General features: G+C 31.0%; 1 protein-coding gene across 2 annotated transcripts; it reads right to left on the minus strand.

The window, feature by feature from the left end:
- On the minus strand, positions 1–11,895 carry LOC134707676 (tyrosinase-like protein 2). 2 transcript variants are annotated; one of them, XM_063567663.1, is made up of 4 exons: positions 11,689–11,747; positions 10,843–11,236; positions 2,935–3,047; positions 1–1,567 (listed from the first exon to the last, which is right to left on the minus strand). In XM_063567663.1, exons 2-4 carry the CDS (start codon positions 11,233–11,235, stop codon positions 13–15), a joined length of 2,061 nt encoding a protein of 686 aa, XP_063423733.1. In that variant the 5' UTR covers position 11,236; positions 11,689–11,747; the 3' UTR covers positions 1–12. The 2 variants fall into 2 exon arrangements, with proteins under 2 accessions (XP_063423733.1, XP_063423743.1); XM_063567673.1 differs by lacking the exons at positions 10,843–11,236; positions 11,689–11,747 and adding an exon at positions 11,874–11,895.
- Between the last annotated feature and the right edge of the window lie 240 nt (positions 11,896–12,135).

The following is a 12,135-nucleotide window of genomic DNA, read 5'->3' on the forward strand; positions in this document are numbered from 1 at the left end:
TGGCAAATTGAATTAGGTTTTATTACAACTCTCCCAAGGCCATGTATCCGAATAATCACAATAGAATATCATAAAGATACCACTCTCCTTGCTAACAGGAACCATTGGATCAGAAAAGTCCCAAATGTCACCTGCAGCATCCCCATACGTCTCTCCATACATCAAAGGAGATTGTGCTGTAGCCTTAATTACTCCATCGCATGGAACATATGTCGGCTTTGAACCTGATCCCTTTTTCAGACACTTGGGTTTGCACATCCGACCACATGTATCTGTTGCCGAAATAAATGATGTAACTGGTTCTGTGTCGTTTGGACCTGGCTTTTTGAATGCAATATACCCGACATGTGACGAGATAGGCAAGCGATTGTCTACCATAACATAGTCTTCATACCAACCATTGTAACTGAGTCCACGTGATACGAGATTGATCCTGAAAGCTCCGGAATTGTCTTCCATACAAGTATCATACATGGCGGGAGAACCAGGTTTTATATGTGTTTTTAAGCTTCTGTAGTTACTCTCGTTATACATGTCTGTATCTTGTATTTTGCCATTTTCAATAATATGAGCTGACATTTTAACTTCTTGAGGTCTTAAGTGGATTACTTTGATAGCCATAAATGCCCATGCTCTTATGTCTTGAACGCAATCTATTTCAAATGCATTTTGTATTGGTGAACCTAAAGCAACTTCCTTTGGAACGTTTAGCTTAACCTTCTCATAACTCATTTGGCTTTGATCAGGAGATTCAGTTTCGCCAAGCTTACCTAATAAAACCTTATATGTGTCTCGTTTACCTCTTTTTAAGTAGAAATTCCAGGGATTAAAAGAGTTAAATGTTGGATATTGAAAAGACATTGCTTGGTTACTTTTAGAAACACAAATTTTCCTTCTTGTGTCACATTCTAACCACTTTGAGCCACAGTCTAAAGTTGGAAAACTACATGTTGGAGGAGGGTCATAAAAGTAAAATTTATCTGTCCAATAAGAGAGATAACCATCCTTATTCCTTAGTCTTCCAAATCCTGGTATGGGTGGAAGACTGTCCATTGGTCTGTCTGGGTGTTGTAAGAGGTCTCCGGTATTGGGATAGTCCTTACTGGGATCTATCTTATATCCTATTTGTTGTTTCCTGAATATTTCCCAAAGACAGTCAATAAAGGCGTGGTGCATAAAGAAAATTGGATCCATTGGTGACGTTGCTATATCAAACATTTTACCACCAATCCACATGTGAACTTGATCGTGTAACCCTTCCAAACTATGCATCACATTCTGCGAAGGTTCACATATTTGGTGATTATAACGCTTTGAAAGGATATTTAAGACAGTACGTTTTGTCAATAATTGACCAGTACTACCAATATTTCTCATCAGTGGACTGCCATCTATATTCATCCAACGCCTGAATGGACCAGTTTGTACTTGTCCATCCCCGTTTCCCATAAAGTGTTTGCTCCATATGATGGAATTTTCAGGCATTGTTGACATGGCAGAATCTAAAGTAGAGTCCCAATATGGCAGACAAACACCTGGTACTAGTTTACGTAACGAATATTCATACCTAGAAAAAATAAAGAACATTGGTTTTAATTTCGAAGTATATAAGGGACTTAACCGTAAACTTTCAAATATATTTGAGACCCAGTCCTCATGCAATCAGCAAAGTAAAGTAGATATACAAAGTAGCGAACGGCTATTTTCATCTAATATATATTTTTTTAAAATCCATATGCAAATAAAGAGATGCATATGTTGGGAACTAATTTGATTTCACTTTGAAAAAAAAGAGATTATTTTAATTCATAGTCAATATATAGTTATCAAAGGTACCAGGATTATAATTTAATACGCCAGACGCGCGTTCCGTCTACATAAGACTCACCAGTGACGCTCATATCAAAATATTGATTTCATAGTCGATTCATTTTAATTTTGTACTTCCTCTTTAAAGTCTTACGTGATATGCACATTTGATTTTTTTATTGTTATATTGCATCAAAGATAACAAACAGGTAATAGTCACAAAGTACCAATCTTATGTCAATTCTAAGCAAATTTCATTTAAGAATTGAATGCTTCTTTTTGTAAATTTATTGGGGTGTAAAAGCGTTGACCGAAGTACATTTTGTATGAAGCGCGTATTTACACCCCTATAAAGTTACAAAAGAAGCATTCAATACTTATAATTACATTTTTTACCTATGATCATAAAAACACGAATTTTACAATTTTTGTATTTTATTCACCTGTGCACTTTATTGTTGGACCACGTGTTATCACGAATGAAAAGTTTTATTGACTGATGCAATTGCTTAAGGAGTAACACGTGATGTGCAGTTAGCCATTCAAAATAGAGTATTGTAATGAAACATACATCTAATGTAATTATTAAGGAAATGCAGCATGTTCCCAATTTTAAGATTTAAACCTTACAGATAATAAGCATTACGCACATACGCATCACATACGCATTTGCGTGAAGAGAAAGCTCTTCATTGTCGCTAACACTTTATGTCCCTTTCAAAGGAAACAACTAGTACATATGGATATTTTAAAAGTAAAAGCTTAACCACGGAATTATAAATAGACTATTCTGTATACCGAATATACATTTAAAATCATCTCTTTGTCATATTAAACATAAATGTGAGTTTCCTTGTATTTATGTTTAATATGACAAAGAGATGATTTTAAATGTAAGTTGATATATTTCCGTTTAGTAATTAGTAATAATAGCTTATTGGGACTTTTAATGTATAATAGTTTGGATGTTTAATTTTGAGGTCTATGGTTATTATTATCTTATTTAATGTTGCAATAGCAAATGATGGTTTAAATTCAGTTTTCTTCTTTTATACATATCGTTGATAAGTGACAAGAGATTTTTCCTAATAGTTTGTAGGTAAAATATCAATTCAAAATACTTACATGATCAATAAAATTCTATGCCATCCATAAAAGTTAGGTCCTCTGTGAGCAGACTTTCCTGACATTCCGCTGTGGAAGATCACAAAGCCATCGTATCGATTCGGCCATATACTCTGCAAAAAAAACAGGTAGAATTTGAGAAACTGCAACTGTTTTTATTGTCAATATAAAAATATTTGTCAATATATTCAAGAAACTGAACACAATTTAAGCAGTATTATACAATTGATTTTGAAACGGTTTAAACCAATACGAGAACATATAAAATTTAAAAAAGAAAAATTTGAAGACTTCTACACAAATCATTAAAAACTGCATGGGTAAAATAGAACAAATATATCGACGCAGCACTGATGATCATTATCATGTAAAGAATGTTAATATACTGGATATATTATATAACAAAGATGAATATGTGTATTTCTGTGAATATTGATATTTTTAATCAGTTAAAAACAAAACGAACAGAATTCTAAATAATGTCAAAGATTTATATGAGTAAATCTTTGATAATGAATGCTCAACAAGTTTTGAAATCATTCTATAAATAATTCTAAGGAAGAAGTTAAAAACAGTAACATATCAAATATTGCTGCATGAGGATGATCACCTGCGATCGTTTTTTACAAACATGATTGTATGTTATACTGAAATATTCCTGACTTGCAAGAATATTTCCTCGTAAGATTTTGTTTGAAATACATCTCTGCTGCTTACGAATGTATTCATTTAAAAGAGGTATCGATGGGAAATTTGTATGCAACAACAAGTGTAAAATGTTTCACTAATATTTACATGGGGATACGTAGATGTGATATTAATAAGAACCTTGCAAGTTTTCGATAGGCAGCCTGAGTTCGTTTTTCAACTTAAAAGTTTACATAGTAATAGTACATATATAGTCTTGTCAACCTATTGGAAAAGTATTTAATACAGATTTATTTTGACATTTTTATTCGGTTGAAGATTTCATACGTTACAATCGCACTCGAAGTGAGCAAGCTACGGTTCAATCATTCGAACAATGTTGGGGTGACATATTTGACATTTTAGGTATTTGAGCACAGTGATGGAAGGGCACATAATCCAATAAGTTCGATAAGGCCAAACTCTTAAACTATCATAGTATAAGATAATGGATAAATATTTTTTCAAGTCAAACTACTGAAAAAATGCTCCCTCTACCCCCTGATCCCTTTTCCTCGTCAAAACTTGCTGATACGACAATGTTAACGTGTTTTGAATCTTTTCCACCAGCTGTTGTTGTAATATTAACTGTTATTTTATACAGATTAATGAGCTTAAAGAATTGATTTATTTTGTAAATCTTCCTATTGTGCATTCGAAAAATGGTGTATCTTAGTCGAGAAGTTCGAGTTGCATTAAGTGATGTGATTGCCTTTACATTGTTCCACCATATGTATATTTTTCAAAACGTACATCGCCTGATTTAAAGGAGTTAAAATAAAAATCCAATACTTTCCCAGTATGCTGTTGAACTGTATGTACTTAGTGGTATAACAAACAAAATATCGCAAAATAAATAGGTAACTACACTGATTTTATAACTTTTCTTTGTTTCCATGTTATTTTCCCCCCAGTAGAACCCACATCAAATATGTGTACAGACTTTTTAAACAAGAGTTTTAACGAAAAGTGTATATGTTGCAGAATATTTACATTAAAAGCTTCTAGTGTGAACATTAAGATTGTACTTATGCATGTTCCCTATTCATATATAGTGTAACCATCTTTTTTAAGCTTTGACTGAATATTGTTAACAGCACTAGGCTACGAAATATATTTGTCACAGCGATTAAATAAAATGCAACAGTAGTATACCGGTGTTCAAAACTCATAAATTGATTAAGTAAAACCAACTCCGGGTTACAAACCAAAACTGAGGAAATTAAAGGAACCCCGAAGTGCATTAAAACAAACGCCAATACACATGACACGCACACTATTTGATAATAACTGCCATAATTAAAGCACGAGTCTTAATCAGTTAATTGAAAACAGAACTTTGAAATTAAAGATTTTTTGCAATATCATGCAAGCCAATTGGCATAATGTAATGGGAAATATATGTAGATGCTTTCCAATGGATGAAATCTGTCTTGTCGTTTAAAAAACTATTGTTTGAAAAATGTATCCTTTAAGGATGGTCTTTCGCCATCTTGGATTGTAAAAAACAAAGAATCTAAGGTCCAGACTTTCAATCAAGATAGCAAAATTTGATGCAGGAACACAGATGACTAATGTGAATTTGCATTTAAAAGAACAAATCTATAAGATTATAACTTATAAATATTGATATTTGTACAAATGTTGATAAGTTCTACTAGAATTTTAATATTTTTAAATTAGCATTTTCAGTGGAGGTTACTCTGAAATAGTGCATTTTCTGAAGGAATCTACATGGAATTTTGCTATCTTGTATTTTAGATGGAAAAAAACGCACGGTGACCCTATCTTTTCTTTTGATATTCTCAAAGCTTTTTAGGAAAGCTATCTTCCATTATTTATTTTACAATTCGATCATTTAGTTTAGCTTCTTATCACATTATGGTGCTTTTTCCTATATAATCCGTACAAAATGTGTCATTTTGTCACGACCTGTAGCTTGAGAAAATGCGCGGTGGCCTATCAATTTTATGATATTTTTGAACATATATCAATATATACTACGTTTTGCCTGAGTATGAACAAATTATATCATTTTTAAATTTAGACTCCCATACTACGGGGCGCCGAATGGGACTCTTGTGGTTTTGTACAAAATTCAATTCTGTCATAACAAAATCATTTTTGTCTTACTAAACTATGTGCTACAGACTTGTTTTGTGAGAACTTCAATTTTGTGATGACAAAATTCATTTGTGTAGACAAAATTCATTTTTGTCATGACAAAATTCATTTTTGTAGACATAATTCATTTTTGTAGACAAAATTCATATTTGTCATGACAAAAGTCAATTTTGTCTTAAAGGTATGCAAATATAAACATATTTGCATACAAAATTGACTTTTGTTACCTGATATGGAAATTAAATCACAAAAGTCAATTGTGTACGGTAAGATTCAATTTTGTGAGACAAAATTGACTTTTGTGAAACAAAATTAACTTTTGTGAGACAAAATTGACTTTTGTGAGACAAAATTCAATTTTGTCATTTTTGTTGAGACAAAATTCAATTTTTGTCATTTTTGTTGAGACAAAATTCAATTTTGTCATTTTTGTTGAGACAAAAGTCAATTTTGTTAATGTTGTTGAGACAAAAGTCAATTTTGTAAATTTTGTTGAGACAAAAGTCAATTTTGTCAATTTTGTTAAGACAAAAGTCAATTTTGTGACGACAAAATTCATTTTTGTGATGACAAAATTCAATTTTGTAACAACAAAATTGACTTTTATGAGACAAAATTGACTTTCGTGAGACAAAATTGACTTTCGTGAGACAAAAATCAATTTTGTTGAGACAAAATTCAATTTTGTTAATTTTGTTGAGACAAAATTCAATTTTGTTAATTTTGTTGAGACAAAATTCAATTTTGTCAATTTTGTTGAGACAAAATTCTATTTTGTCAATTTTGTTGAGACAAAATTCAATTTTGTTAATTTTGTTGAGACAAAATTCAATGTTAAGTCAATTTTGTCAATTTTGTCTCACAAAAGTCAATTTTGTGTAACAAAAGTCAATTTTTTGTAACAAAAGTCAATTTTGTGTAACAAAAGTCAATTTTGTGTAACAAAAGTCAATTTTGTGTAACAAAAGTCAATTTTGTGTAACAAAAGTAATTTTTGTGTAACAAAAGTCAATTTTGTGTAACAAAAGTCAATTTTGTGTAACAAAAGTCAATTTTGTGTAACAAAAGTCAATTTTTTGTAACAAAAGTCGATTTTGTATGCAAATTAGTTCACAGAAACCAAACTTAACTAATTTAAATACAAAATTGACTTTTGTCGCTCAATTTTCAAATTAGGTAACAAAAGTCAAGTCTGTGTAACAAAAATGAATTTTGTCATGACAAAAGTGACTTTTGTCCGCTGATAGATAACATACAAAATTCAAAATTTCAAATTTGTAGTATGATACAAATTTTGTTAAACTGAACTCATTTTTGTTGAACAAAAGTCACTTTTGTCCGTACAAAATTGAATTTTGAGTACAAAACCACAAGAGTCCCATTCGGCGCCCCGTACATACCACCTTAAACTGCTTACGAAGGGTATCAATAATTTTAAGGACTTCATTTTTCTTTGAACTCAACCGAAATCAGGTTAGTGGCTACTAGTAAAGATATAACTTTGTTCATTAACGATATTTCTTTCTGTTTTGATTTTTTACCTTTTTATCTCAGATGATCACTCATCTGTCAGGATCACTGCTCGTGAGGAGTTAGCACAATTGATAGTGGTCGATCATTTGATGATTATTTTTTATTACTAATTATAACTTGTATTGTTGTTCAATGAATTTTACCACCACACCTTGTTTTATTAATTTTTCATTTATTATTGGTATATATTAACACAGATATTATGTATTTATTTTCAATATTATGTGATAAAAGCGCAATAACTGTATTGTTATAATTCTTAATTTATATGATTTTGGTTATTTCGTAATGTCATTTGAAGGGATTTAAATCATATGAAACGAGTTATTCATTGTTTATGATTTCAAGGTTATTATTGAACCCATGAAATCATAAGAATACTAGTGCACTAAACAAAGGCATAGGTGCACTGTTTACCTTACGTGTATTACTCCTAGAAATATTTTATAAACGACACAGAATATTTTATCAAATGAGTTGGTGAATTACAATGCTTCTTTCTAATAAAATTAACGGTACCAAGTTTCTTGCACCAGATGCGCATTTCGACAATACATGTCTCTTCAGGGATGCTGGTGGCCAAAACATTTGAAATCCAAAGCTTATATAAAAGATGAAGAACTATAATCCAAAAGGTCCAAAAAGTATAGCCAAATCCGTGAAAGGAATCAGAGCTTTGCACGAGGGATGTACTTTCCTTAATTTATAATAATTTCTAATATTTTGTAACAGCAAATTTTAATAACACAAAAAATCCGTATTTTCATGCCAGTACCGAAGTAAGTCAGTTATTACTATCTTTCCTCCACATTTGTTCCCTTTGTTAATGCGCTGCGTCGAATTTCTAACGTCTGATTCATGGTTTAGGGAACGTGAATACGGCAAGACTGTCGCCGAATTAGAGTAATGGAAGACAATATGAAAATAGAAGTACATTTTGGGAATTTTTTATCAAACAAAAATCATTCTTTTCAAAGAAAGTTTATTTTCACTCATTTATAGCAATATTAAGCAATTCAAGTATACAAAACATATGTTTGTTAAATCTTTACAACTTTACATACGCTATACTTTTATCATATATACACAACGACAAAGCATCTTAGATAAGAGGCACAGGATACAAAGGGATATTAATATATCTTAATGTTGTATGAAAATGATAGGAATGAGGATGACAAGATGTTCCGTTTAAATGTGTATTATTCTTAACGCTTTGATCCTAGTATCAAATAGTCAGAAGGAATTTAACTCACTTTTTGTGTAATAACAAGGTTCTTCTGAACGACCATGGAAAAGAAGAAAAACAAATAAAAGGTAAAAAATAAGTAGAAGATACCAAGCAATATTAACGAAACACAAACAAGACAGTTGACAAAAACAAAAAACCTGCTATCTGTTTCCGTGTCTGTTCTATGGTTGTTAAGCATAGACTATTTATTTATACTAAAAAATATGTTCCGCCTCTATTGACTAGTAATCAGATTCCAAAGGTACCAGGATTGTAATACGCCAGACGCGCGATTCGTCTTCATAAGACTCATCAGTGACGCGCAGATCATAAACGTTTTTTAGCAAAACAAGTACAAAGTTGAAGAGCATTGAGAACCCAAAATTATAAACATGTGCCAAATACGGCTAAGGTATTCTTTGTCTGGGATTAGAAAATTCTTAGTATTTCGGAAAAAATTCATGCTTTTGTAACAGGAATTTAAAAAATGACCACATAGTTGATATTCATGTCAACACCGAAGTGTTGAAAAATGGAGTGTTGATACCCTCAGGGACGAAACGTCCACCAGCGGCAATGATATGATTAAAGTTTAAGCAATAATAAACCTTTTAACGAAACATCTTGTTATTTTCTTTCCTATTAGTTTCCTTCTGCATAAATGCATATTAATATTCATTGTCGATGTGTATGTTTGGTAAAAATATAATGTAGACCCAAAAAAATTCAGAAGTTATAAAAATATTGATATTGCCGATCGTTTTATGGTTGTAATGTTCATGCAGATTGACTGTCCCTCTGATATATTTCGTCCCTCTTTTGCATTCGATTATTTTATTACACTTTGAATAACTTTAGCTTTTGTTTGCCAATTCAAATTCAACACTGAAATATTCTAGTAGATCAATGTTCTTAAAATAGTCATGCTATATGATTCAATCTTTAATGTCTTAATTCCGTGTTTTATGATGATGTGAGTTTAATGTGTATGTCAAAATATAAATGTCATAGTAAAAATTTCATGAATGAGGATTCGTGACAATTTTTCATGGATAAAATAATATATCGTAAGTAAACTCATCGCAGATACCAGGATCAAATTTTGCATTTACGCCGACGCAAAAGACTCATCAGTGATGCTCGAATCCAAAAAAGTTAAAAAGGCCAAACAAAATACGAAGTTGAAGACCATTGAGTACTTAAATTCCTAAACGTTCTGCATCATACAGCTAAGGTTATATATTCGTTCGGTAAAAAAGCATTAGTATTTCAAATAATCAAATCTCGTTTGTGGAATCATTGTCTTATTCATTTGTAGCTATGCTAAAAAAAAAAAGGCTCCACATTACTTGGTTTATGTTGAATTAGTTTGTATGAAATGAAAAAAGCGGAAGCGATTAGTTAAAACCAACTTGTAACGAGGAAAATCCAGTCATTTTAAAGGGGACTACAAACCAAGATAAAGGGGAATTGGTATTTTTTATTTGGTTTTTAGATAAATAAATGGTTGTCTAAAAGACGATAAAAAGGTTTAAATTCGATGGTTGAAACGTGCTATAAAAAATACTTAAACCTTACCAAAACTGTTTAAAATTACGTTTTACGAACATTTCTTGTTTGATTTAAGTTTTGGAGAGATGTTTATACAACTTAAAGGCCTCATGATATTTTGAAACGGTCCTACCAGGGAAACTGACACAAGAAACATTGTGTGGCTTTTTAAAATACCGTGCATCTTCTACATCTAATATATTTCGGTAACTTTATTTAAAAACACACATCTACTAGTAAGTGTTTATCAACCTTTATTATATCAAATCTTTACTCAGAAATTATTATTTATTCGCAAAATTCGCCGTCCTACAGGAATAAAACATACTGTTGTTTAGTTAAGATTTGGTTGTTTTTTAAGTGGAAAAGAGCAAAACTACTGATCTCCGAGAAAAATCTCAATCACAACAAACGAAGAGATAACAACTGTCATAATGAAAGTGCTGATTAGGATTTTTATATCATCGATTTTTTTTTAAATACTACCCTAAACAGATTGAAATCAAAACAAGAAAGTACAAAACATGAGGAATAACTACATCAAATAGGTGTTAAATTTTTAATGTTTCACGACCTAAGAAACAAAAAAAAAGGTACTGGTATTTGATGTGTGAATTAACAAATGTAAATGTGTTAATAAAACTTAGTTTTAATGAAAAAACAAAAAAAAAGAAACAAAAAAATAAGCGTTGACTTAATTCACAAGTTTTCTTGTCTATAATCATGCAACTAAAGTGACCCCGGAAATTGAGTCATAAAGTTTTATCATATAAGTATCATACCTTATCTTTCTTCATGAGATTTACAGCACGATGGTAATCTTCTCTTTCATCGTCTGTCAACATTCTGTATTCTTTCCTTCGACATCGTCTCGGTGCACTTCGTTTAGTTCTCATTGAAGCGGGATGAAGTTCTGCCAATAATTCCGCTACCCATTTTACATCATGTTCTGTTTTATTGAAGCAATGAACATGTTTTCCCTGTTTCCATAGATAATCTGTTATACACGTTATACAGATATCTTCACTTGGAACCTCTTTGACGTTACTATTGTTAGTCTTCATTTCGAAACATGTTTTCAGACCATCTGGTAAGTCTCCGGGATCAATCATACCTCTAACTAGTGATAGAATACACCCTACTCCAAAAAACAAAATTATGGTGATGCGTTTCATGCTGAAAAATAATAGAATGGTTGCTAATATCAAGTGATCAAAATTAGCAAGACACCATATACTTACATATATGTTGATAATTGTATGTGTGAATATATAATGTGCCATTTCTGTTATTTGAAGGTTTATATACCTTAAGTGTTGGATAATTTAACAAAGCTCAAAAGCAACAAACTTACGAGATTGAAAATCTCATTTTTGAAAGACAGATTGTTAATGGGTTAAGTAAGGGCCGTTAATTTGTTTCTTTCTCTCTGATAAGTTTTGTTTTATCTATTTCATTTACTATCGTTGAGACAGGTATATTTATCCTTGTGGTTGTTTTCTTTTTCTTTTTAAATTACAAAAAATCAGAAATTATCTTATCCTTAAAAACCCTTTTTAACTTGTAATGTCAATAAGGTTAACATGATCTTATAAACTCGTATATCAAACAACATAAATATGTCTTACTTTACAATGATGGGTAATCCAGATTAATCGTATCCTTTATGGGTTTTTATAGGTGTGCTAAAAATATAAAACGTCCGATAAATATGGAGGAAAAGTTTAATTCTACTGAAATAACAAATAACAGAACACTATCTAATACTTAAGATTAAGACACTATATGAAGTTTTATCATATAAGTATCATACCTTATCTTTCTTCATTAGATTTACAGCAAAAATATTATACTTCTCAACAACGATTAATCCAGATTAACCCAATAGATGGAACCAACAATACCATAACGTCAAGAAGATACCAAAATAAATGTTTTCAAAAGATATTGTACTCCAAGGAAAATTCAAAATGGAAAGCTTTTTATCAAATTCCCTATTTAAAACTCAAACACATCGAACGAATTGAAACTATAGTCCTGACTTGGTACAGGCAATTCGTTATGTGGTAAATGGA

The sequence above is a fragment of the Mytilus trossulus genome, chromosome 1, assembly GCF_036588685.1.
Source record: "Mytilus trossulus isolate FHL-02 chromosome 1, PNRI_Mtr1.1.1.hap1, whole genome shotgun sequence".
In the NCBI taxonomy this organism is placed as follows: Eukaryota; Metazoa; Mollusca; class Bivalvia; order Mytilida; family Mytilidae; genus Mytilus; species Mytilus trossulus.